Source organism: Labeo rohita, chromosome 21 (genome assembly GCF_022985175.1).
Source record: "Labeo rohita strain BAU-BD-2019 chromosome 21, IGBB_LRoh.1.0, whole genome shotgun sequence".
Taxonomy (NCBI): Eukaryota; Metazoa; Chordata; class Actinopteri; order Cypriniformes; family Cyprinidae; genus Labeo; species Labeo rohita.
In genome coordinates, this window is record NC_066889.1 from 11,497,189 (window position 1) to 11,524,873 (window position 27,685).

General features: G+C 34.7%; 4 protein-coding genes across 7 annotated transcripts in view; 1 reads left to right on the plus strand and 3 right to left on the minus strand.

The window, feature by feature from the left end:
• Nucleotides 1-771: 771 nt before the first annotated feature.
• Nucleotides 772-8,355, minus strand: dnajc18 (DnaJ (Hsp40) homolog, subfamily C, member 18). The gene is made up of 8 exons (XM_051093690.1): nt 7,857-8,355; nt 6,135-6,330; nt 5,915-6,060; nt 4,640-4,852; nt 4,367-4,479; nt 2,338-2,447; nt 2,091-2,263; nt 772-2,014 (listed from the first exon to the last, which is right to left on the minus strand). Exons 1-8 carry the CDS (start codon nt 7,996-7,998, stop codon nt 1,890-1,892), a joined length of 1,218 nt encoding a protein of 405 aa, XP_050949647.1. The 5' UTR covers nt 7,999-8,355; the 3' UTR covers nt 772-1,889.
• A 2,266-nt stretch (nt 8,356-10,621) lies between these two features.
• On the plus strand, nt 10,622-14,431 carry LOC127152225 (serine/threonine-protein kinase pim-2). The gene is made up of 6 exons (XM_051092746.1): nt 10,622-11,019; nt 11,295-11,513; nt 11,675-11,820; nt 11,992-12,370; nt 12,520-12,696; nt 12,842-14,431. The coding sequence occupies exons 1-6, from the start codon at nt 10,692-10,694 to the stop codon at nt 12,988-12,990; spliced, it is 1,398 nt and encodes a 465-aa protein (XP_050948703.1). The 5' UTR covers nt 10,622-10,691; the 3' UTR covers nt 12,991-14,431.
• Nucleotides 14,432-15,146: 715 nt separating this feature from the next.
• Nucleotides 15,147-20,036, minus strand: ecscr (endothelial cell surface expressed chemotaxis and apoptosis regulator). Of its 3 annotated transcripts, none has more exons than XM_051092747.1 (11): nt 19,496-20,036; nt 19,171-19,248; nt 18,744-18,857; nt 18,617-18,658; nt 16,828-16,923; nt 16,606-16,647; nt 16,247-16,354; nt 16,073-16,171; nt 15,941-15,974; nt 15,572-15,642; nt 15,147-15,460 (listed from the first exon to the last, which is right to left on the minus strand). In XM_051092747.1, exons 1-11 carry the CDS (start codon nt 19,554-19,556, stop codon nt 15,360-15,362), a joined length of 846 nt encoding a protein of 281 aa, XP_050948704.1. In that variant the 5' UTR covers nt 19,557-20,036; the 3' UTR covers nt 15,147-15,359. The 3 variants fall into 3 exon arrangements, with proteins under 3 accessions (XP_050948704.1, XP_050948705.1, XP_050948707.1); XM_051092748.1 differs by having other exon boundaries at nt 15,147-15,482; XM_051092750.1 differs by lacking the exon at nt 18,617-18,658.
• An 82-nt stretch (nt 20,037-20,118) lies between these two features.
• The window catches only part of ppp3ca (protein phosphatase 3, catalytic subunit, alpha isozyme), an 83,833-nt gene continuing 76,266 nt past the window's right edge, over nt 20,119-27,685 (minus strand). For both annotated transcript variants that reach the window (XM_051092745.1, XM_051092744.1), the window contains one exon: nt 20,119-21,991. In XM_051092745.1, the coding sequence (XP_050948702.1) occupies nt 21,813-21,991 (179 nt within the window). In that variant the 3' untranslated portion in view covers nt 20,119-21,812. The remainder of the gene's footprint in view (nt 21,992-27,685) is intronic.

The window sequence follows — 27,685 nt, forward strand, 5'->3', positions numbered from 1 at the left end:
GAAATTGTTGTATGCGTTTTTTTATTTGTCAAATTTCACAAGGCACAGAATGTCACCGCGGCTCAGAATTCTCAAAACACCTCTCAAAACACTTGCTATGTATGCAAAAAATGCAGAAAACTGAACCAGATCCGATTTTTTTTTTTATGACGGACGAAAGTTTTGGAGGCAGTGTATGAATGTGATTGACACAGTGTGAGGTCGTATTTATTTTTTACGTGTGAAAATTTCGGACTCTGAAGTCCACTTCCGTAAGAAATTGTGTCGTAGAGAAATTGTGTTTTTTGAGGAAAACATTTCAGGATTTTTCTCCATATAATGGACTGCTATGGTGCCCCGAGTTTGAACTTGCAAAATGCAGTTTCAATGCGGCTTAAAATGATCCCAGCCGAGGAAAAAGGGTCTTATCTAGTGAAGCGATCTGTTATTTTATTATTATTAATGCAGAAAATTTTATTGTGACGAATGAAAGTTTGTGTGTGTACAGTGTGTAAATGTGATTGACATGTTAGGTCGTTATTTTTAACGTGTGAAAATTTTGGACGAGAATTTCAAGCTCAGTGTACAAGGCCTTAGGTCATTATTTAATTGAAAATCTTTGGTCACATTGACTTCAACTGTATGGAAATGATTTATTTCATTTTTGAACAAACTATTGCTTTTGTGCAATAAAAATAGCTACAAAATAACAACTATAAATTATGATACTGACATAGTTTTGTAAATTATTAGCATACAAACTTTGGACAATCACAAAATCACAAAACCATATTTGATTAATGTTTTATTTAAGCAGCACAAAAATGCACTCAATCCAAACAAAACTTCCAGCAGTTTGCATACTGCGTGGAAACAAGATCACAATACCACCACTGGCACAAACTCTCCACGTCACATCCGACACCCTTTCTCCATTCCTTCCCGAATAAGACGCCTCCTGTAGCACTTCTAAAATCTTAGCCTTCATGCTCAAATTTGTGCTAGAGATCAGTATATTATATATAGAACATAGTGTTCAGTGACATGAGGTAAAACATTAATTGTAGTTCAAAACAGATGCTCAGTAACGGTTATTTGCCTAGTTATAATTACTGATATTAAACTGCGCCAGTAACACCTTTGAACACTAACATGGCGGGAAGAATGCATGGATGGATGCATGCAATACACAAGAATTTAAGACAAATAAAGTGCCAAAATATAATTCAAATACTGCTAAATAAATCCAAAGTAATGGTATTTAGCATTTCCATCTTATTAACAGCTGCCAAATACCCTTCAATGTCCAAAACATATAGCACTATAACAAAGGGCTGAGAAACTAATTTAATGTACACAATGGGTTTTTTTGCTACGTCCAAAAGCTTTGAAAAGCTGTAGTGGTTTATATCCCTGTTTTTGAGAACTGTTTGTTTCCAAAAACAAAAAATTAGCTTTCTATTAAAAGTTTTTGTCAAATGTAACTCACAGCACAAATCCAGAAAAACAGAAATTTAATATATTATTAAATAAGTTAATTTCCTATTAACAATAAAGCTTAAATGCGACTAATAAACGACAATCACTAGATTTAATCCTATCGTCCAGCCTGGAATCAGTGCTCCTTAATGTAAGGAAAAAAATACCAGGCACTCGCACGAATTTCCCTCTCACACATGCACTGTTGTGCATCGCAGCTGAAACAGATGAGCCAAAGGCCGTCAGATTTCACCCCACTCGTGGGTGAAAGACAAAAATGCTCAAAAGAAAATCAGCCTGGGTCCTGCTATATGACATCTCTCCCTTCCTTTCTCCTTCCCAAAAAGGTGACCCACCCGAGTAAATTGAAATATGTAACCAATACTAAAAGCTCTTTGATTAGGCTGACCATGCTGGAGGACCCCGCCACCTCAGTCTCCTCTCTGTCGACCCATGAAGCGGTGCAGCTTTTCACAGTGATCCAGCTTCATGGTTTCAGCCTTCTGCTTCAGCCGTTCGTCTCGATACAGCTGTCCCAAATTAGCTAGATCAGATTCTGAAACAAAACAACAGCTTTAGTATACAAGGGTTTATATTACAGTCATAACCTAATGGATGAGAAGATGACATACTCTGTTGCTTCTCTTTCCAGCAGCTGTTCTGTAGGTGGTCGATATAGTCATTTTCAATAGTCTTCTCAAGCTCGTCCAGGGCAGCACCGCGGTATTCTTTCTCAAAGCTCTTATCCACATAGTATGGCACACCCATGTGCTGGGTTTCTCTAGACACCACCAAGCCCATGGACCTGTGAGGTCGAGAGTACATGTGAGGTTTTCTTTTAAAGCAAATGTTTTAAATCATGTGTCACGGTTGACTTACGGTTTGTAGAAGAGGCTGTAGGGAGGGTTGGTTGCCATCAGCTGAGTAAATACAGATATCAGAATAAGGACCAGCACTGGCAGCAGCTGCAGGAGAGCTGTAAAGTTGTTCTACATGAAGACAAACAGGAACAAGTATTGATACGCACCCTGTTTATAGTATGGAGGTCAGAAAAAGAATAAAGGTGAGGTTAAATTAGTGAAATTTCCATAGTGTAGTGATAGTACACATTGTGCAGATTCCAATTGAATGAGAACTACCCCATGATTTACTCACCCTCAAGCCATCCTAGATGTATATGACTTTCTTCTTTCAGACGAATACAATCTGACTTATATTAATGAATGTCTTGGCTCTTCCAAGTTTTATAATGGCAGTGAATGGGTGTTGAGATTTTGACGTTCAATAAAGTGCATCCATCCATCATAAAAAGTACTCCACACGGCTCCGGGAGGTTAACAAAGGCATTAAAGGCAATAAAGTTGAAATATTTTGAGAATAAAGTAGAAATATTTTAAGAATAAAGTATAAATATACTACGATAATACTACTACGAGAATAAAGTCGAAATATTACAAGAATGAAGTCTAAATATTATGAGAATAAAGTCTAAATATTACGAGAATAAAGTCGAAATACTACGAGAATAAAGTCGAAATATTACGAGAATGAAGTTGAAATATTGCGAGAATAAAGTTAAAATACTACGAGAATAAAGCTGAAATATTACGAGAATGAAGCTGAAATATTACGAGCATGGAGTCGAAATATTACGAGAATGGAGTCGAAATATTACGAGAATGGAGTCGAAATATTACGAGAATAAAGTCAAAATGTTTCAAGAATAAAGTTGAAATGTTTAGAGAGTTTAAAACGTAGGAATTAAAATTCTATTATTTTGACAGTATATTGCACAAGCAAAGGCCTGGATTAAGAGCACTGAGAGAAGTTGCCAGGCCACCAGAATTTATTTGAATATTGTTATATATATTTTTTGGAAGCTGAGACTGGAATATCTCCCGGTGCTCTCAATCTGGGCCATTTGCATGTGCAATAGGCTAGAATATACTCTCAAAATATTATAAATATCATCTCGTAATTGCTACGAATTAATTCTCATAATTTCGACTCCATTCTCGAAACATTTCGACTCCATTCTCGACTCTTTTCTTGTAGTATTTCTCGACTCTTTTCTCGTAGTACTTCGAGCTTAATTTCGTAATCTTAAGATTTTTTATTTTTTAAAGTTGCACTAAAACGCTGTCGTAACCTTCCACTAACTGTCGTACATGACATAGGACAGCTAGGATGGCTTGAAGGTGAGTAAATCATGTGGTAAATTTAATTTTTGGGTGAAGTATCCCTTTAAGGCAGTGTTTTTGAGTCAGTGAAATGATGGTCAAAATAAAAATACATTAAAAATGCTATTTATACATTGACTTGAATATTCTGCTTCTACGATGAATGCGTTTTTAAATTTCTGATGCAAAATTGATTTGGATCTGTTCAAATATCAAATAACATGGCCTCACTAAAAGGATTTAAGAACTAAAACCTGAAATATCTGTTGTTTTTACAAAAACATATATATATAAAAACTTTATTAATATTTGAAAAAGTTCTGTCTGTTAAATAAAAGTCATGTGGTGGAACCAGCAACAAATATCATGCAGATGACCTCATAACACCACATGACTACACATGATAAATGTCTTGTGGTTAAACAAAAATATATTAAAACATTTTTTGGAAAATAACAATTATGTTGTGTGAATGTGAATACTTACATTTATACAACATGTAAGGACAATATGTTTTTATTTTTAAGGTTGCATCACTACAGGTCATTTTTATGTAATGAAAGTCATTTAATGTAAAGTCAATTATTTAATTTTTCAAAGCCATTTGAAACCAACCTAAACACAAAGTATGTTTCAAAGGACTTTCTAAGGCATGTATTTATTGGTCTTTTTTGGTTCTCGACTTGTTTCCTCACCTATATGATCAAGTAATCATAAAATCTTCTCACCTGACTGTGGCTCTCCTCCACCTCTTCCTCCCGTCTCTCATACGTACGGCGCCTGCGAGGCTGGTAATAATGAGCATAAGAAGCACCTCGGTTGGTGTACACATGGATGTTGCCTGCATGAGGATAACAGTTGTTTGTTCTTTAAACATGCTACAGAAATATTTATCTTGCATTGTATTCATGATTAAAATAGAGAAATGTGATGGACACAAATTAATGCAAATTAATGACAACTACTTCCTTAGCTACAATGCTTTTCAAAGAGGTTCAGACCTGTAGGAAACCTGCCCCCAAAGAAGATGTTAAAGAGCTCCTCCGGAGAGATGTCAGCCTCAAAGTCTCTGCTGAAGGTGCGATGGTGTGCATATGCGTGACGGGGCTGGCCTGAATTATGACTGGATGTCTCTGCAGGGCCCTGGTCTCCACACTGATCATATTGCTGCCTTTTTTCTGGGTTACTGAGCACTGCATATGCATTGCCTATAGCTGAATAAAGAAGATGAGTAGAGAAACCCACATATTAAAGCTACATATAAATTAAATATTTATTATTATAAATATAAAATCTTGAGGACAGTAAGAAGTCTTATGCACACCAAGCCTGCATTTATTTGATTAAAAAACAGTAAACAACAATATTGTAAACTACGATTACAATTTAAATGTTTTCTGTCTTGATATATTTTAAAATGTAATTAATTCCTGTGATGCAAAGCTAAATTTTCATCATTACACCAGTTTTCAGTGTCACATGACCCTTCATAAAATAAATTCTGTGCTCAGAAAACATTTTTTCTTATCAATATTTAAAACAGTTGTGCTGCTTAATATTTTTGTGGAAACTGCACATTTTTAGTAGTCTATGATAAATTGAAAAATGAAAAATAAAAAGCAGCATTTATTTAAAAGATTTTTCTGTATCAATCTAAAAATGTTTATTGGTCACTTTAATAACAATTCGTAATTTTTCTCACAATTATGAAATATAAACTCGCAATTGCGAGTTATAAAGTCAGAATAGTGGGATATAAACTCTCAATTGCAAGAAATAAAGTCAGTATTGCAAGAAAACTCACAAATCCCAACTTTTTTTCTTGCAAATGCTAGTTTGTATCTCACAATTCAGACTTTTTTTCTTGGAATCTTGACTTGCAATCTTGATCTGACATTTTTCTCTTTATATTTATATGTATGGAACTTTATATCACAAGTTTATATCACACAATTCTGAGAAAAAAAAAGTCAAAACTGCGAGTTTGTATCATGCAAACTCAAGAAAAAAAGTCAGAATTGCGAGTTTGTATCATGCAATTTCAAGAAAAAAGTCAGAATTGTGAGATGTAAACTTGCAACTGCGAGAAAAAAAGTCAGAATTCTGAAATAAAAAGTCGCAATTAACTTTTTTTTATTTAATGACGGAAACGGGCTTCCGTACTTTAATGCATCTTTACTAAATAAAAATATCAATTTCCTTTAAAAACAAATAACAAAATCTTACTAACCCCAAACTTTTTAGCACCAGCAGTGGTCATAACATATATAAGATACCTTTAAAAGCATCGGTCGCTCCAGGAGCACAGTTCTTATCCGGGTGGAAGCGTAGCGCCAACTTCCTATAGGCTTTCTTCAGGTCCTCATCACTGGCATCCTTTGGCACCCCCAAAATCTCATAGAAGTCTCTGCATCTCTTTATCCTGCACAGGTTTAGGAAGTACATCAATAAACAAAGACTGAAATGTTATTTTTTGGTGTCTACTCCTGTCAGTACCTGAGCACTCCTTGCCGCTGCTCTTCCGTGTAGCTCTTTTTGTCATCGCCAGACCCCTCTGCTCTCTCTTGCGTACTGGGCCGCTGATGTGGAGCTGGGCCGTCCTCATCAGTGTTTCTCCAGCCGGGTGGAGGTGTGTAGGTACGCTCGTCTTCGGGGGGAGTGCCACCATTCTTCACAATGGCATCAATCAGTACTAATAAGAAAAAAATCAGAGAGAAATGTTGCATTGATTGACAGTCAAAAAGCAGTAATGGCACAGTGTTACTTATACGTACTAAAGTAATGTATATCTAACATATTTTTCCTTAATATATATATGCATGGGTGTATTTATCACATTTATCACGATTAATCATTTGACAGCCCTAAATGACAGTAAATTATGCATATGAACAAAACCAAACTGTAACCTTACATTAAAGTACATATTGTTGTTACTCAATACTTTAAAGTGTAACTGAAAAAGTGTGTAATATATATTATTGAGACTTAATAATACTTGTTTTCCAACTGATCCCCCATTTACATTAATAGGGTTTCTGCAAACATTTTTGAAGGTATATTTAAGACTTTTCAAAACCAATCAAACAAATTTAAGGACCAAACTGACGGGGACGCAATACATCATATGTTCTCAAAATGTAAATATCTAAGGAGAAGACGATAAGCTATATTAGTAATATTTCAACGTTTGAAAATACAACCAATGTCCATTACTTTTTAATTTTACACAAACACGAACAGAAAATAGCTTAACTTTTACTGTACCTTCCGAACACATAGCACAAAAGTGATGCTCTTTCTCAGTATTTTTGTCTTGTTTTACAGTGCAAATGGTTAAATTCTTAAATTAAGATATATGCAAAATTAAATGGGATTTTTCATTAAAAAAAAAAAAAAATAAAAAAAATAAAATCTGCCAATATCTGCAAAACTTAATTCAAAGGGAAATCCAGTTTTCATGGTCCAGATATTTGTTTGTGTCCTAAACATAAACTCAATTTCATTTTGTTCAATTTCTCAATAAATAAAAAAATAATAATAATAATAATTCTGCAAACATATCTTGATTTAAGGATGGCCAGATATTAAAAACAAAGACAAAAAATACTGACAAAGACATATATATATTTTGCAATGCCAAGACACTGATTTGATTTCATTCCATTTTCCATTCATTAATATTTAATATTATTAATATTAAGACATTATGGTCTAGTTTAAGACATTTTTAAGACCTTAAGTTGCAAAATAGTGAATTTAGACTTAATTTTAAATCTGCAGAAAAAAAGAGAGTTTCAGTTCCCATTCATTTCTATTGTTTTTTTTTGTTTTTTTTTGGGGAACCCAAACTGTTTGATGGCCAATATTCTTTAAAACATCTTTTGTATTCCACAGAAGAAAAAAATGCATACAATGATTTTTTCAGTTGGCGTGGACTATAATTTCAGGAAAATTTGCAAAAAGCTGTTAATTCTTCTTAAGACTGACTGAATCACAACGGGGACGCGTTTCACAAGATCAGTCATCACTGAAAGGCATGACAGTTTTCAAAACGTCATATGTCAGATCTTTTCAACCACCGGGAGACCCAAACCCACTGCTGACCTGAGGGCAGATTATATAACGCACAACAACCAGACGCTGCACTTTCTATTTCAGCGCACTGACCAAACACACCTGATTTGTCAATCAAACCACAAACAGCACGATACAAACCTCTGGCCCGGGTGCTCGGGTAGATCTTCTGCGCCTCGTACAGCAGCTGCAAGGCTTTCTCTTTGCGTCCTGACCGCAAACACAGCTTGGCTTTCTCTATCAGCCTGTCAGACTCCTCTCTGTCCATCTCAAACAGTGACATTTCAAGCAACGACACCTCAAACCCGCATGCAATGACGTGACAATGAACGAACAGAAGCAAAATAATCAAAACAAAGCGTGTTTGGCTGTTAAAATGACTCGCAATGTTGTTGACATGAAGCTAAATCTAATGCGTTATGCTAATGCAACCACAACAATTTAACTTCCGATTTTAGACATCCTCCGCTGTCTTAACGGACACCGCGACTTAGTCGAATATGAACTTATTATCAAAACAATTCATGTTTGACCCTTTATATTAGATTTGGCTTCGTCATTGTAAAATGTGCGAGAAAGAGAGAAATGCAATACTGCTTGTAGCCTCCATCGCTAAACGGAAGCGGAAACGCCTGATGCGGTGGACTACAATCCAAACAGCCAATTGGAACGCGACATTCCTTGCCGTAAATGGCATGATGGCAATACCGTAAAAATCCTAGCTGACACTAATAAGTGATGCTGCCGTGTGTTTATTAATTTGTTGGACGAACAGGCTTTGACTGGCTCTCACAGACTGGCCACAATGACCTTGTATAATTCAAACGAAGGATAAAAAATTCAAAAATACACGTTTAATATAAAACAAGACTTCTCTAGGGATTTATATATACTTTACAGTACGTACAAAAGAAAAAAAACATACTTGTGATACACTGTTTTTTTTTTACAGTCTATGGGATGCACACATTTTCTTTGAAAGCACTGTCTGTCGCCATCTTGAGGCTGTGCCAAGAAACAGAAAAATTATGAACATTGTTAGAAACATCAAATGTGAATCTCACAAACTATTGGAGAGAAAGATTTGTACTTCAAACTAAATCCCAACATCATATCTTGCACACATTCTGACAAGAGTCAACTATGCCTTGAAGGTAGCTCAACAGAATTTTCATTAATATCAGGTCAGATCAAGTGGGACGTGTTTTAATATACATAATTTTACATAGTTATATAACAGTGATTGAATTTGATAGTGTTGTATGGTGCATTTTACGTTTTTACCATTTCAAGAACTGTTGAACTGGTCTATAAATTTGAATGTATCATACAATGACCTTAAAAAATATTTGTATATTTTGGCCACATTTAAAATGTATGTCTTTGAATTAGATAAATTACCAAACCAAGCAGCATCTGCAAACAAATTATGCTTTTTTTTGCAATTATTATTATTTTTTTTTATCAACCAGTTAATAGGTGAAGTCAAGATCAAATTTGTTAAAATTTAATTTCTGGTCAGTGCACCTGGGGTTACACTCTACGCTTTAATATATGACAGTATAATAGTAATAATAGTAATAATCATAATAATACTAGTAATAATAATAATAATAATAATAATAATTATTATTATTATTAACCACAACAATTAATTAATATGAAAATGTACAATTTTATTTAATTATAAAATATAATTACTAAAAATATACTGAATGTAACAACAACAATAATATTAATGATTATTGATTATTATTATTACTGAATTTACATTTGAAACCACACTAATAAATTATTATGAAGTTGAAATATGAAATCAGTGTTATTATAAAATGAAATAAATAAAACTCTAAAATATATTGTGTAACAAAAACAACAACAACAATAATTAATTATTATTAATAATATGAATTATTAATTGTTATTATTTTAATTATTTTTATTGTTGTTGTTGTTGTTTTTGTTGTTCAATTTACATTTGGAACCACAATAATTAATTAATATGAAAACTTAAAAAATATTTCATTATAAAATATAATTAATAAAATTAATTAAATTATAAAATATACTGTGTGTAACAACATCAATAACAATTCTATAAATTATTATTATTAATTATATTAACTATTAATTGTTATTATTATTATTGAATTTACGTTTGGAACCACAATAATAATTAATATGAACATGTAAAAATTAACTTTAATTATAAAATATAATTAATACAAATAAAATAAATAAAAGTGTAAAATATACTGAGTGTAACAACAACAACAACAACAACAATAATAATAATAATAATTATTATTATTATTGAATTTACATTTGGAACCACACCAATTAATTAATATGAAAATGTAAAAAAATGTAATTATAAAATATAATCATATCCAAATAAAAGATTTTGTTTACATAATATATGTGTGTGTACTGTGTATTTTATTATATAAATACACACACATGCATGGATATATTTAAGAAAAATATGTTATGTTTACATATTAAATATATTTATAATATTAATTATATCAATACAAAATAATGTAAATACATGTAAATATTTTCTAAATATATACTGTATGTGTGTGTATTTATATATACATAATAAATATACACAGTACACACATATTATATAAACAAAAACTTTTATTTTGGATGGATTAATCGTGATTAATCATCGCACAGCGCTAAATAAAATAAATAAAATGATAAAATATACTGAGTATAACAACAACAACAACAACAATAATGATAATAATAATTATTAAAATTATAACATTTACATTTGGAGCCACACAAACAGTATGGATTTATGGTTCCTATGAGCCCTTATGATATCATAAAGAGTTTTAGAACGTTGCGCGGGACTATATAAAGCACGAAACTCACCTGCTCACTTTGTGGCGAGTTCGGAGTATTGTTATCAACGGTGTTTACCTTGTGTATTCGGTTGTTGATAGCGTTTTTTTCTTGAGTATGGGACAGCGACAATCTCGTAAAGAGAAAGCGGAGGGTGGTGAGTGTGTGCACGGGATCAGTCCCGGTGCATCACTTACACCCACCGACCACAAGGCGGAGGTCCATCCTCGTTCCGACGAGACGCCTGAGTGTGTCGGTGAGGGAGGCGGGCAGGAGAGAGGGGGAGACAAGGCCAAGAAGAAGAGGAAGAGAAAGAGGTTTCGGAGGTTTACCTCTTTCTTCTCTTGCCTGTCTCGTCCCAAATCCACCAGGGCTCAGGATGAGCAGGTGGAGCAGGGTGAGGTGGACCAGGACACTGATGAAGCCCCATCGAGGTGTACTGATGGTAAATTTCAAGCTCTGAACATCAAAAAGTCTCTTAATCGTTTACACACAATGTGAAAATCACAATGACACATTGTAAAAATGCAGATCAGTTATTTTGATAACATGTGATAAAAGTTTTAATATAGAAAGTAATGTTTTTAAAAAACTGAATATTTCAAGATTAATCTCTGAAGTAATCAAATGTTCCTCTAAATGAAAATGAATGTGAGTATGCAATATTTAATTGATATTGTTGAATTAAAACGAGCATTTGGTTGATATTCGTCTCTTTAGATCAGACTTCTCTACAGGACGTCGTCTGTACTGTAGAGGAGGATGATGATCATCAGGAGCCTCCTACCAGTGATCCTGAGGTCCTTGCCGCTCCCGATGACCAGCAAATGATGGACACCCATCCTCAAGATCAGGACGGTCCAGCCAGTCCGTCAGCAGGTGAGAATGATTCCCATCTGCTGAGACAGCTGGACTGTGAGGAGATCGTGAGGATTGAGGGTGAGTTTACTGTCATAATCCAAAATATAACTCACACACACATGCAATTTATATAATAATTTATCTTAGGTGGATGTGTATAAGTACGTATGACATGCCACACTGCAGAACATGGCTTTATTATATAACAAAAAACAAAAAACAAAACACTGTTTTAACAGAACACATTTGCTGGAAATATGCCATCGGCAAAAAGATGGGGGAAGGATCGTACGGCTCAGTGTATGAAGGGACCCGCTGTGAGGACGGCCTTCAGGTGGCTGTCAAAATCACAGCGAAGACGGAGAAAGAGTCGTATCTCAGCCTTGTAAGTAGACTGTTCTCTCTGTCATCTCTCAGTCATTGTTTGCAATTTATAACATTTTGGATTAATGTGAATCACAGCATACAAATAATCAGTATTTCAAACAGTCTGGGCTAAATCCATATTTGAGAAATCACTTCAGTCTTACCATCATAAAAACTGTCTTGCTTCTAGCCTGACCATCCCAGACCAGTACCTCTAGAAGTGGCCCTGACAGTTCTGGCCAATCAAGGCCCGAGCTGTCGCCACATTATAGAGCTACTGGACTGGCAAGACCATCTTGACCAGTACATCATGGTCCTAGAGCGGCCCTCACCCTGCATGGACATGCACGATTTCTGGCTGCATTATGACGGGCTCTTCACTGAGGGGATGGCCCGTCATTTTATGCAGCAAGTTATCGATGCTGCTGTCGTGTGCTGTTCTCGGGGGGTCTTCCATCGCGATATCAAGATGCCGAACCTCCTGGTCAACATAGAGACCCTGGAGGTGAAGCTGATTGATTTCGGCTGTGGGGACCTCCTGAAGAGCAGCAAATACAAATCCTACAGTGGTATGTATTATTTTTCAAACATGCACTTTTTCAAACATGTACATGTAGAGAATATTAACAGCATTCTCAATAGAAGAAAAACCAGTAGTAAAATGATTTTTATTGACTAATATTAAATGCAGACACCTGTGACAAACTCTTTCCTTCAGGGACAGCGAGGTACTGCCCTCCTGAATATTTTCAGAAGGGTGAGTACCATGGGAAACAGGCGACCGTGTGGTCACTGGGAGTGCTCCTCTTCCGGATGATCACCAGCCTTTTCCCTGAGAGAGGTGATATCAGTAAGATGGACACTGATATCTGGTCCAAGCCAGGCTTCTCAGATGGTGAGATATTTATTTCAACAATTTTTAAATAGACAAAATGGCTTTATAAAATGTTCTTATGGATAATGCAAGAATCTTTCTCAGATTCACAGCTTAGATAGCAAGTGAAGGTAATAATCAGACATCTCTCCATCTTTCTCCACAGAATGCTGCTGCTTTATCAGAGGTTGTCTGAAGAGCGACCCGGAGCAGAGGATTCATCTTGAGGAGTTGCTCTTCCATGACTGGTTTAAGGTACAGAATCAAAGACAAGCTAAAATGATACTGATGATGAAGTGTTTGTTTATTTTTTAGTGGTTAAGTTCGATAATCTGAATAAGAACATCAGCTATCTTGTGTTACATTCCAATACTTGCAACATTATAGTCAATCCACATACACTGCATAGATAACAAGCTGTATTTTATACCTTATGAAATCTGTTTTTTCAGTTTGTACAGTTTGCAAATGTACAATTTGTAATTGTGTTTTAGGTCACCTTGTAAGTCATGGAGGACAGGGTCAGCCTTGCGTCTTGCGGGCTGACATGGGTGACCCCTCCATCCCTCCAGCCTTTGCGTCTTGCGGGGCTGGCAAGCCATGGTTGCGTCTTGCGCCATGGCTTGAGGCGAGTAGTTTTAGCGTCTTGCGGAACTACTCGCCTGGGGTTGGTTAATTTAGCTTATCCATCTCTCCAGCCTTAGCGTCTTGCGGGGCTGGCAAGCCATGGTTGCGTCTGGCGTCATGGCTTGAGGCGAGTAGTTTTAGCGTCTTGCAGAACTACTCGCCTAGGGATGGGTACATAGTGTAAATAGTTAGTTTAGTTAGGTTAGCTTACCCATCCCTCCAGCCTTAGCGTCTTGCGGGGCTGGCAAGCCATGGTTGCGTCTTGCGTCATGGCTTGAGGCGAGTAGTTTTAGCGTCTTGCGGAACTACTCGCCTTGGGATGGGTACATAGTGTAAATAGTTAGTTTAGGTTTAGTTAGTTAGGTTAGCTTACCCATCCCTCCAGCCTTAGCGTCTTGCGGGGCTGGCAAGCCATGGTTGCGTCTGGCGCCATGGCTTGAGGCGAGTAGTTCTAGCGTCTTGCGGAACTACTCGCCTAGGGATGTGTAAACAGTTTAGCTTTAGTTTAGTTAGTTATTACACCATCCAATCATATTTCTAAAAATGGAGTCACCTAGAGCTTCTCAGAGCTCCCTGTCAAGCCTGTCCCACAAGCTCCTGGCACTGCAACACAGACATGGCAACAGAGCTCACTTTCACAGCCACCTTGGGCCTAGAAATTCTGCCAGGGCTGCTCCAAAAATCACTCTGAAGGCCTCCATAAAGGTTCCTGACACTTCTGCTCCAAAACCTGCAGAGGTCAGAGAAAACAAAATCAAAGGCACCATAGAGGTTACCTGACATGGTAACATTTCAGAGCTGCCCTGCTCCAAAAGCTTTGTCTCCAGGCCTGAAGGTTCCTGCTGCTGCAACCCAAGAACCCACAATGGTTCCAGAGCTCTGTGTCATAACAGCTACAATCTGAAAGCCTCCCATCATGTGTGTCAAAAAGATTCCTCTCATGATGGTGTTGAGATTCAAGCCACGGCTGCTGAAAAACCTCCAACCAAGGCTGCCTCAGTGTTTCCTGTAATAACCTCAGCCAGAGCTGATGTCTAAAGATGCTCCAGTCCCAGAGCTCCTCACTCAACCTCCCTGGTCCCAGAGGTTCCTGCCAAAGCTGCTCTGGCTTTAGAGGTTTCTGTCTCGACTGCATCAGAAGATCCTCTTATGGCCCCAGTGCTTTCTGTCACTGGTGAGAATCCTACATAAATATGTTATACATGTGTATAAAACATTAAACACAATGTTTATGAAAATAAACACAAAATGTGTTGCTTTATTAGGAAAAATGATGATACTCTGGATATTAATCTAGTTTAGATTTATCACTTTACCAGTAAAGAGTGTGTTAATGTAAGTCATAACCTAAGGTAAGTAGAGTCAGGTAAGTACAGAAGTTCAGATACACTGTATATTGCACTTAGCCATTTCCAAGCTTTTCTAATGCCTGATGGGAATTATGCCTGATAGTTGTGTAGACTAGGATTGTACAGTGTAAACCACTAATGTACAGTCTTTAGCACAAAATAAAAGCCTGACAGGATCATCAGGACAATGACACAAAACTGCTATTTACCTAATAAACAAATAAACAGATATTAGTTTCGTATGTGTACAAAGCCTTAACTACATAAAAATATTTGATACTACCTAGGAAAAAATACTTAGTTATGTTAATAGGGTTTTTAGATAATTATAAAGAGTAAAATTATTATTAAACACAAAATAATTCTAAAAACAGCATCAGGTAATACAAAATATCATATCACATTTGTGTAATTAGACTTTTGACTCAAACCTTACATTTTGTATCCCACTTTACACATTAACAAAGTTTTTTAATCCAAAAAAGAAGACAAACACAAAAGTGAGATTTTATTTATGAATGATGTGTCATGAGAGCATGTCTGACACAGGGGTCATTTTATATGCAGTGCACCAATATATGTCATAAGTATGATGTGTGATCTGTACACACTGACAATTAGCTACAGATGCCCATTCGTTCACATTCATTAAACATTATAAATACAGTATGCTGCCTCTAATCTCATGCACTATGAACTGAGGTGAAATTACAGTCCGTCTCTGATGCCCAGCAAGTCTCTGGTAAATTCTTGATCTTCATTGTCCACTATAGTGCTGTGAACCGAAGACATCTGGGGAGAATCTGTATCTGCACAGAAGATAGGTGAAGTCTTCCAGTTTCACATATTAGAATAATGTAAAATAGGATGCTATTCTCTCAGTATCAGTCATGAAAACACTAAGGAAGGCATGTACTTACTGTTTTCTGTGTTTATTGTCCTTACAGAGACGAGAGTAATGCTCTCTTTCTCACAGGTGCTGGTCATGTTGCTTGATCAAAAATCGAGACAGTTAATCTTAAGGTAATTTCAACATATCTGTTATTTAAATACAGTCCATGATATTACATAATATTTTAGTAAATGCATTTAATTTGTTTTATTTTTCTTATTTAATTTTTTTATTTCCCATTATTAGAGCATACTGACATCACTAACTTGTAGTTGCATGCTTGTTTAATTTTCAGATTTCATTTTATATTATATTATATTATTATAGTATTTAAAACAATGACAATAACTGCACATTCACAGTCACGTGAATTTATACAGTTAAAATATGTCCTCACCTGTCAGACAACACAGAATCACGGCTTTTCATACCTATAAATAAAAAAAAAAGATTGATTATATTGCACACTTGTAGCCATGTGTGCTTTAAAAAGTAATTTTAAAACTGTCAAGATGAGAGAGATACCCACCTTCGTGCTGTTTGGAATTTCTACACCGTCCCCTGAGGTTGATAGCAGTCACCAAGACCACCATGACAACAATTAAAATGAGTATAAGGCTCATCACACCTGTAATTGCAGACAGGAAATACTTCAGCACCAGAAATAATGTGTATTATGAGATTACATCAGTATAAAACCTACCAAAGGCAAGTAGAGTGAGACCGCTGTCTGGTGCCTGTGAAGGTGTTGCGGTCACCTCTGACATGCTGATGTTTGAATTAACTGTTGTCGGAAGTACAAAAACCCCCACTGCACATGAAACAAACATGTGAAATAGTGTTTTAATGTCTTCTTAAAAGATAAATGCATGACTGTGCTACACAGCATAACCAATTCTTAGTTCTATACTCTCAAATCAACAATAAAATGTTCTTCAAATGCCATTTTTTCATACATTTCAGATATATACAAACTCATCTAGATCTTGGATGGCCTGAGGGTAAGTACAAATTTTAATTTTTGGGTGAATTATTCTTTTACCAGCAGATAATAATTACTACCTGATGTGTTATCTGAAGAGAGACCGGATCCATCAGTAATGCCTGGACAAATAGAGGAACAGGTTACATTACTGTCATCCATTTGCATTGATTTTGATCCCCAAAACTCAACTATTCTTTAATGAACTTTATCTTGTCCATTTACATATATAATGATATTTACTGTTCATATTTAAGCAAATAAGAATTTTTGAAGGAAAAGCCAGAAGAAGAAGGAAAAACCTGTTATTTTGGCTGCTGGGGATGAGCTGGAATTTAGAGCTGTGTTTGTGTAGGATTTTGTTGTTGTTAATGTGGAGCTGGTGATGATGGACTGTTCTGTAATACACAATTTTATAAGTTTAATAACATTTACTGTGTTACTACGACAGTGTTTTGGTGCCACGTTAAAAAAATGTAAGATTGAGCTAAAATGTTTTGAAAATAAAGTCGAAATGTTTCGAGATATAGTCTAAATTAGTAAAACAAAGTCGGAATGTTTCAAGAATAAAGTCAAAATATTGTTGGAATAAAGGTGAAATGTTTTGAGAATAAAGTAAAAATGTTTCAAGAATAAAGTCTAAATTAGGAAAACAAAGTCGGAACGTTTCAAGAATAAAGTCGAAATTACGAGAATAAAGTTAAAATAGTTTGAGAATGAAATCGAAATATTTTGAGAATAAAGGCAAAATATTTTGAGAATGAAGTCAAAATGTTTCGAGAATAAAGTTGAAATATTTTGAGAATAAAGGCGAAATGTTTTGAGAATAAAGTCGAAATTATGAGAATAAAGTCGAAATATTTTGAGAATAAAGGCGAAAAGTTTCAAGAATAAAGTCGAAATTACAAGAACAAAGTCGGAATGTTTTGAGAATAAAGTCAAAATATTGTTGGAATAAAGGCTAAATGTTTTGAGAATAAAGTCGAAATTACGATAATTAAGTCAAAATAGTTTGAGAATGAAATTGAAATATTTTGAGAATAAAGGCTAAATGTTTTGAGAATGAAGTTGAAATGTTTAGAGAATAAAGTCGAAATAACGAGAACAAAGTTGGAATGTTTTGCGAGAGTAAATAAAAATATTGTTGGAATAAAGGCGAAATATTTTGAGAATAAAGTCAAAATATTTTGAGAATAAAGGTGAAATATTTTAAGAATAAAGTCAAAATATTTTGAGAATAAAGTCGAAAACTTTCAAGAATAAACTCGAAATGTTTTGGGAATAAAGTCAAAATTATGACAATAAATTCGAAATGTTTTGAGAATTTAAATAATAGAAATTACAGTTTAAGCACTCACAGAAACAGCTTAATATGAAGAATATGATGTTTATTAATAGACTGAACAGGAACAATTTTTTATCTTAACATTAGCTCACACACCCAAACGACATTCCTTTGACGGGCACCGTAGCTCTATTTAACCCTACATATTTTATTAAAAACACAACTTTGTGGATTATTGTGGTGTTTTTATCAGCTGTTTGGACTTTCATTCTGACGGCACCCATTCACCCCAGAGGATCCTTTGGTGAGCAAGTGATGTAATGCTAAATTTCTCCAAATGTGACCCTGGACCACAAAACCAGTCTTAAGTCACTGGGGAATATTTGTAGCAATAGCCAAAAATACATTGTATGGTTCAAAATTATTGATTTTTCTTTTATGCCAAAAATCATTAGGAAATTAAGTAAAGATCATGTTTCATGAAGATATTTTGTAAAAATCCTACTGTAAATATATCAAAACTTTATTTTTGATTAGTAATAAGCATTAGAAAGAGCTTCATTTGGACAACTTTAAGGGTGATTTTTTCAATATATATATATATATTTTTGCACCCTCAGATTCCATATATTCAAATAGTCGTAATTTTGAAAAATTGACCCTTATGACAGGTTTTGTGGTCAAGGGTCACAAATCTGGTCTGATGAAGAAACAAACTCGTCTACATCTTGGATGGTGTGAGTACGTTAGAGCAAATTTTCATTTTTGGGTGAACCATTCTTTTACCTGCAGGTAATAATTACTACCTGATGTGCTATGCAAAGAGAGGCCCAGTCCAACAGTACTGCCTGGACAAACAGAGGTAGAGATTACATTACTGTATATTTAATATACAGTATATGTATATAAACTTAAGTTATATTTGTGTCTTACTTGTGTAGTTGGAGGATACAGGAGCGAAGGTTGTGTTCACAGTATTTGAGGTGTGGTTGGTCATGTCATCCTCAGATTTAGATGCAAAAGGCACTGTTTTTTCAGTTTGGACTTCTGAAATAAAAAAGACAGATACATTTACATAAGGATGAACTGTAGTTTTCCTTTTGCTATTTCATTTATAAATTTTACTACTATATATGCTGAAGGAGGACTGACATTTTGTGGTTCATGTCTAATTTGTGCAAATAAAGTTGCACCGTCATTTAAAAAACATGTTATTGGATATTTACCTATTACTGTTATCTAAACAATGACAAACTTCCAATGATGATTCCAATAGTTCAAAATACGTTCAAGACATCTTTAAAATAAGACAATCTTGTTAAGATTTAAGAATTATACATTATGTAATAGAAATACAGACCTGTTGTTGAATCAATAGACCATGGAGACGTAGCAGTTGTGTTGGGAAGCACCGTAGTTGGTACGTTTGTGTCATTTCCTGTGCAAGTATCATAAAGAACATACATAAAAAGATATGCTGTTTATAGGAAATGGCCACAAAAAGTATTTAGGCACTAAAGGCAGACTTAAATTGCTCAAATACTTTTGGAGGCCACCATATGTAGTCAGTGACTATTGATATATACAATTTAAACCCATTTGACACATTTACTGTTTTACACTTTTCTCATTTTCCTTTCTTTTTACAATATACTGTATGTAAAACTGGGTTCTGATTGACTTACCTGCCGAGATTATGGATGAAGATGCAAACAAGGCAGTGAGAAGAAAAAAGAGCCGTTCCATGTCTCAATCCAAATGGGTTTTACTCTCATCCACATACGCAGGACCAGTCGTATGTATTCCAGATATCAGGATATAATTACGGTAATGAAATATGTGTCAAAAGATGAAAAAGTAAGCAGATAAATGCTCTTGAGCGAGTGAATTTGGTTGAAGTACTAATCACTCTGTCCAAATCTGTTTCCTGTTGGATATAATAGTAACACATGAGGGAGTGCTCATAGTATTATTAAGTCCCGCTGAGAAGCGTGTGTTTGGGTGTGTGTCAGTGGGCGCTGAGCTCTGGTCTGAGGGAAAAAATGGCTGCGGCCCCCTGAGCTTCCTGTGGAAGAATAGCAGGAAACAGGTGGGATGCCCACATGGAAAAAAGCTCTCATTGACTTAGGCTTTGAAACTATAACTATGAAACCTTCATACAAACTGTGGTCTTTACATTTCTTAATATTAACGTTACATTGAAAATGACATTTTTCATACTTTACTATTAAATACGCATCTGTTGAATTGAAAATAAAGACCTTTTAGACCAGTGATTTCAATCCAGCATTAAAAGGGGAAAGACATCATTAGTTCATGCATATTTTATTCAAGAGTAAAAAAAGTGATTTGTCCCATAGGGCATGCTTACAATATGTGTTTTCATTTAGGAAGTCAAATGCGAAAACTTAGTTCCAGAGAAAATTACAAGAAAAATAGTCACAAATCCATAAAATTCCTTCTTTGAAATAAACCACGTCTGGACCAAACAAGGATCAGAAAACAGTGGAAATGAAAGAACCGTAAGCTTAATTGTAAGAATAATAAGAAGATCATCAAGAATCATAATGATAATATAGTTTTCCTCTTCAAAGTGAGACACTGAATTTTCCTCGTGTCCAATTAGTTTACATTTGAATAAACCATGCGATCATGCTTTGGCAGCCTGAATGTTGCTTTTCACTGAGTAATATGTTCATTCACACTACTGAACAACTTCTGTACACCAACTGAACAGAGAGAACGAAACAGAAAGAAAGAACGAAAGATGACGAAAAAACACCTCGGAAAGAGCGTCAGTGCCTGTACAGCGAAACTATACAAAAATAAAATCAACGATAATAAAATGATATCGATGAAAAGAAAAAGAAAAGAAATCAAAGATTACAAAATCATAGCTATTTATAGAGATATAAAAACAAACTAGACCTTTACAAATATAATTTGAAGGGAAATAATTCAAGTCTACTATATTGAAACACATCACAATTATAATTTCACATATCAATAAGGAACTTAATTGCATGCACTGATGCGTTCAGTACCATAGATGCTGTTAAAAATCATTGTCCTCGACCGTTGTTAATAATCATATATTTAAATATATTTATATATATTTATATATATATATAATATTTATTTGACTTGCGAAATGTACTATGTGCATTCTCTCTCTTGAGATACAGGCAAGTGAGAAACAATCAGGAAGGTGGCGCCAAAGGTCGAGCTCGAGCTCCAACTGCGGTTTTCCTCCGTCCGAACGGTTGCTTTGATCGAGAGTCTACGGCGGACAAGCAGGCGGACTCTTCTCCTCTACTGCTTCATGGCATCTTACCAAAAACCAAATTAAGAAATAAAAACCCCCAGGTAAGATTGCATCGTAAGTAATAAAATGTACAGGATTTGTCGTTAAATGTCCTTTCTTACAAACATTTCGTTTTTTTGTCATTTCAAATTCGTATATTTATTAATACTAGTAGCAAAACATCGTCAACAGTGAGATCATTTCGTAATGAGATGGGACCATGAAGAAAAACTCGGAATCAAAAGAGGAAAAAAGTGTGCATGGAACCGGTACGGGTTTATCACCCGCACCGACGAATCGGATGAATCAGGCTTAAGAGAGAGTTCCTAAACCCCGCCCACTTTGGTATGTGGGCGGAGTCGGAAAGGAACTGACACCGCCCTCTCTCTGATAAAGACACTTTCAGCCCTTCAGGCAAATCACCCCCCACCCCTCCTTTCGACACTCCCAAAAAAGGCAGAAACTTGCCGTCGGCAAGGTATCCGCTTGGCGGCAAGAAAACAGTCTGCCTCTTTTCGGTGACACATTTAAGATAGTTTGGTTCTCTAATTGGACATTGGAGCAGGGAGGGATGTGTAGGTGATGTCATTGGGTGTTGGTTGGAAGCAGGAGGCCTTAAATCACGGGTTTGGCGTTGTCCTGCCATGCGTCGTGGCGGTGGCATGGACTCAGGTGCAGGTGAGTGGGCATCTGCTTCATCACTGGATGTTACTGTTGTCGTCAGTGCCGTTGGTTTCAGACATGTTCATCTTGCCCATGGAGTGGCCCACGTGGTTGACTCCATCCTTGCGGGGTGGCATGCGCTCGTTGATGCGGTCCAGACCTTTAGCCTCTTCGAAGCTGCTGATCTTGTGCTGTGGAGAGAAGCCGCGGATGGCTGCGGAGAGACGGGAAAAGTCCGCAATGAACAGCTAGACTTGTGGATCTACAATTGAGGTCAAAAGTTTACACCCCCCTTTCAGAATCTGCAAAATGTTAATTATTTTACCAAAATAAGAGGGATCATACAAAATGCATGTTATTTTTTATTTAGCACTGACCTGAATAAGATATTTCACATAAAAGAGAAAATAATAGTTGAATTTATAAAAATGACCCTGTTCAAAAGTTTACATACACTTGATTCTTAATACTGTGTTGAATACCTGAATGATCCACAGCTGTGTTTTTTTGTTTAGTGATTTAGTGAGTTTTTTGAGTCCCTTGTTTGTCCTGAACAATTAAACTGGCCATTGTTCTTTAGAAAAATCCTTCATGTCCCACAAATTCTTTGGTTTTTCAGCATTTTTGTGTATTTGTAACCCTTTCCAACATTGACTGTATGATTTTGAGATCCATCTTTTCACACTAAGGGCAACTGAGGGACTCATATGCAACTATTACAGAAGGTTCAAACACTCACTGATGCTACAGAAAGAAAAATGATGCATTAAGAGCTGGGGGGTGAAAACTTTTGAACAGAATGGAGATGTGTGTATTTTTCCTTTTTTTGTCTAAATATCATAAATTTTTTAAATTAGGACTGCCCTTCAGAAGCTACAGAAGATACTTACATGTTTACCAGGAGGTTAATAAGTCAAATGTACCCTGATCTTCAAATTCAAAAACTCTTAATGCATCGTTTTTACTTCTGGAGCATCAGTTTGAACAGTTTCGTCATTGTTATAAATTCAACTATTATTTTCTCTTGTGGACTATATGTAAACATCTTTTATGTGAAATATCTTATTCAGATAAGTACTAAATAAACAATAGCATGCATTTTGTATGATCCCTCTTATTTTGGTAAAATTAATTAACAATTTGCAGATTCTGAAAGGGGGATGTAAACTTTTGACTTCAACTCTATATATATATATATATATATATATATATATGTAAACAGTACTGTGCAAAAGTTTTAGGCCACTAGTATTTTCACCAGCTAAAAAATGGTTTAAAGTAAGTTATTTCTATCTTTTGCTGTAGTGTGTCAGTAAAAAATATCGGTTTACATTTCCAAACATTCTGTTTGCCATTAATTGTAATAATCTAGTGAGATTTTTGTTTGCACAAGGAGTCTGACAACAGCCAGTGCTCCACACAGACATCTGATCTCACCATCATCCAGTCTGTCTGGAATGACATGAAGAAACAGAAAAACTGAGACAGACTAAATCCAGAAGAACTGTTTCAACATCTCCAAGATGTTTCAAGTAACCTACCTGCAAAGCTACCTGAAAAACTCTGCAAAAGTGAACATAGGGCAAAAGCTGCTTTAAACGCAAAGGATGGTCACATCAAATGCTGATTTATTTTAGTTAATAGAAGTTCTTTGATAAAGAAAATCTATTTATAACATTGTTGTTGACAGCATCCTCATTTTATGTGCCTAACTGCCTAAAAATTTGAACAGTACTGTAGCTTTGTAGGTATAGGACTCTTAAAGCATCTTGGAGATGTTGCCACAGTTCTTCTGGATTTAGTCTGTCTCCGTTTTTTCTGTTTCTTAAGACAGACTGGATTGAATGATGGAGAGATCAGATCTCTGTTTGCACAAGGAGTCTGACAACAGCCTGTGCTCCATAGAAAAATCTCACTGGATTATTATAATTAATGGCAAAATGAATGTTTAGAAATGTAAACTGATATTTTCTACTGACACACTACAGCAAAAGACCGACTTTAACTGACTTTAAACCATTTTTAGCTGATGAAAATACTAGTGGCCTAAGACTTTTGCACAGTACTGTATATATAATCAAGTTATTTAAATAATTAAATTGATCAAATAAAAAAAAATCTATGGAGGGCTAATAGAATAACATTGAAATAAAGGAATCATTTGAAAAGAAATGTTGAATTTGAAAAAGAATGTTTCATTCAGATGTAAAAACAGTTAAGTGTAACAAAAAATTAATAAATGACTTAAAATTGGCAAGTATGCAGACACAGGTTAAATATACTACTATTTAGTACTCTTTTGGTACAATTACTCATACACTGCCGTTCATTTTTATATATAATTTAAAATACAATTTATTCCTGTGACAGCAAAGCTGAATTTTTAGCATCATTACTCCAGTCTTAAGTGTCACATGATCCTTCAGAAATCATTCTAATATGCTGATTTATTACTTTTATTATCAGTGCTGGAAACAGTTGTGCTTTTTAATAAGTTTTTTTGGAATCTTTTCAGGATTCTTGGATGAATAAAAAGTAAAAAAAAAGCATTTACTTAAAATATAAATCTAACAATACAAGTCTTTGCTATCACTTTTTTATCTATTTAACACATCCTTGTTGAATAAAAGTATTAATTTCTTTCAAAAAAAAAATAAAGAATAAAGATCTACTGACACTAAACTTTTGAATTGTAATGTATATTGTTAGAAAAGATTTGTTTTATATAAATGCTGTTCTTTTTTACCTTTCTTAAATTCTTAAAGAAAGGTTTTAACAAAATATTAAACAGCACAATGTTTCCAGCACTGATAATAAATCAGCATAATAGAATGATTTCTGAAAATTAATTTAAAAACATTAAAAACTTACTGATCTCAAACTTTTAAACAGCAGTGTATTTTTTAAAACACTTTATTAATGCCATTTCTAAATGCAGCTTTCAAAGTCATGAGTCAGTTATATTTCCTAATCCATTTGCCAACTCCTTTTTAAATTCATTTTTATTCAATTGGAAAATGCCATTGGTTGCTCTTAGGTTACAGTGCATTCTAAAAAAAAAAAAAAAAACTGGGTTAAAAACAGTCCAGTGCTGAGTGAAATATGGACGAACCCAGTGAATGGGTTGTTTTGACCCAGTGGTTGGGTTAAATGTTTAACCAAACTTTCTGTAGTTTTATTTAACTCAACTATTGTTTAAAAATTTATTTTAAAAAATAAATTGGGTTAAACATTTAACCCAACCGCTGGGTCAAAACAACACAATTGCTGGGTCTGTCCATATTTCACCCAGCGCTGGGTTGTTTTTAACCCATCAATTTTAAGTGCGTGGTTGTGGGAGCAACCAATGAACCTCAAACTGAATTTTAAAATACACCAGCCTTAAGAGTTTCTGCTGAAATTAAAAGGTTTAAGCTACTTCAGAGCAAACACACTGCATAAATATCAAGCTAAACAGTCAAAAGACTGGAAATATGGAGATCACCCTACCCTACCTGCTATTTTAACTATTTTTTTGGCTTTTGTTTTCTATATACAGGCCTAGGAGAAGTAGAAGTCATTGTCCAAACCCCTTGAGTCCATCCATGTGTGTATCACTGAGGTGAGCTGGTCTCAGAAAGCGAGAGGTTGTAGAAGAGGAACACACTCTGGTTGGCTGAGAGTTCCTGATTGGGGTTAATCACATGCTATGCCCACACTAGAACCATGAGGGCCAGAGAAAAAAGCAGCGCCCGACAGACCATACCCAAAAATCATGCCTCCAGTTTAGATGCTACCTCAAACCATCATGCAAGTAATCAAAGGCATGTTCCCTTAATGTCACCACCACAAAAGGGCACGGCAAAGATCTGATTAAATTACAATTGCTTAAAAATAAACCTCAAAACTTCTGACTAAAACTATTTTTTGTACAAATAGCATCTTGTGATGCCTTAGTTACATAATGGCTGTGTCTGTGACCTAAAAAAACATTGGATTAGCAGGCAATATAGGGAGGTAGGAAGGCATCACGACAGTAAATGTATCCTTTGATGCCTGTTGTTTGTAGTTAAGCAGTAATATTGCATATCAGTTGAGTTGATATCAAGTATATCAAGTAATGTAGTCATTGCAGGGCTCAACAATAAGGGCAGCTGACCTCGGGTCAGTGGCATGTGATAGGCTTGGTTACATAGTAAGAATGTAAACATAAAGAAAAAGTATATAATTAAATAATAAATGTAAATATTACACAGTTAAAATTAGAAACAAAAAATGATTCATGTAAACATACACTACCGTCCTACCAGGCTATTTATTTGATTTAAAAGCAGTAATATTGTTAAGTATTATTGTGATTTAAAATAACTGTTTTCTATTTTAATATATTTTAAATTTTAATTTATTCCTGTGATGGCAAAGCTGAATTTTCAGCATCATTACTTCAGTTTTCAGTGTCACATGATCCTACAGAAATCATCCTAATATGCTAATTTGCTGCTCAACGGACATTTCTTATGATTATTAGTGTTGAAAACAGTTTCGAACAGATTTTTTATAGAAATAAAAAGCATTTTAATATAAATATTTTGCATTATAAAAGTTTAACTGCTAATTTAATGAATCCTCGCTGAATGAAAGTATTAATTTCTTAAAAAAGTATTAATTTCTCTTACTGACCCCAAACATTTGAACAGTAGTGTAAAATTACACATTATTAATATGTATACACTACCAGTCAAAAGTTTTTGAACAGTAAGATTTTTAAAAGAGGTGACTTCTGTTCATCCAAAATACAGCAAAATCAGTAATATTGTGAAATATTTTTACTATTTAAAATAACTGCATTCTATTTTAATATATTTTAAGTTATAATTTATTCCTTTCCTATAATTTATTTATTACTTCAGTCTTCAGTGTCACATGATCCTTCAGAAATCATTCTAATATGCTGATTTGCTGTTCAAGAAATATTTATTATTATTATTATTATTATTATTATTATTATAGCTGAGTACATTTACAGAATTCATTGATTTACAGGATTTCTTTTTTGCAAAAGAAATGATAGAAATCAATTTTTTAATTTAGCAAGGATGCTTTGAAATTGATCCAAAGTGATGATAAAGATGATAAAAGATCTATAATGTTACAAAGATTTTTATTTCTGATAAATTCTGTTGTTCTGAACTTTCTATTCATCAAAGAAACCTGAAAAAAATGTACTCAGCTGTTTTCAACATAATAACAATAATAATAAATGTTTTTGAGCAGCTAGTCAGAATATTAGAATGATTATGACCTGAGTAATAATGCTAAAAATTCAGCTTTGAAATCACAGAAATAATTAACATTTTAAAATATATTCAAATAGAAATCAGTTGTGTACTGTTTTTGCTGTACAAATAAATGCAGGCTTGGCGAGCAGAAGAGACTTCTTTAAAAAAACATTAAAAATCTTACTGTTCAAAAACTTTTGACTGGTCATATATGCATGCAAGGAAAAAACAGAACTAAAAAAATCCATAGAGTTGAGCTCAGCATTGAATATTTGCTTGGCTGCCTCTAAAGCTCACTTGAATTTGGTTATTTGATCATTTTATGTGATGTGTTATGGTGCCTAAAATCACTTAGTCATTGACTGACTTGTTTTGGACACAGCCACAATGTTAACTAATAAGCATTTCAGACTCTGTCAGATTATTTGGAAACTATTTGACACTAAACTGTTCCCAGACATGTGCAGTGCCCCTTTGAAGTGATTGGTGGCTTTCTGGTCTTGTTGCTCTTCTTTAATGTAGTGTGTTAGTTGGTTAGAGAAGTCAACTTCAGAATGTGGTGACCCTGGCGGAAAATCCAGCATACGACAGTAGATGTATTTTAAAAAGTGATCCCAACTGGTAGGTCCCAAGTTGAACAAGAGACAAAC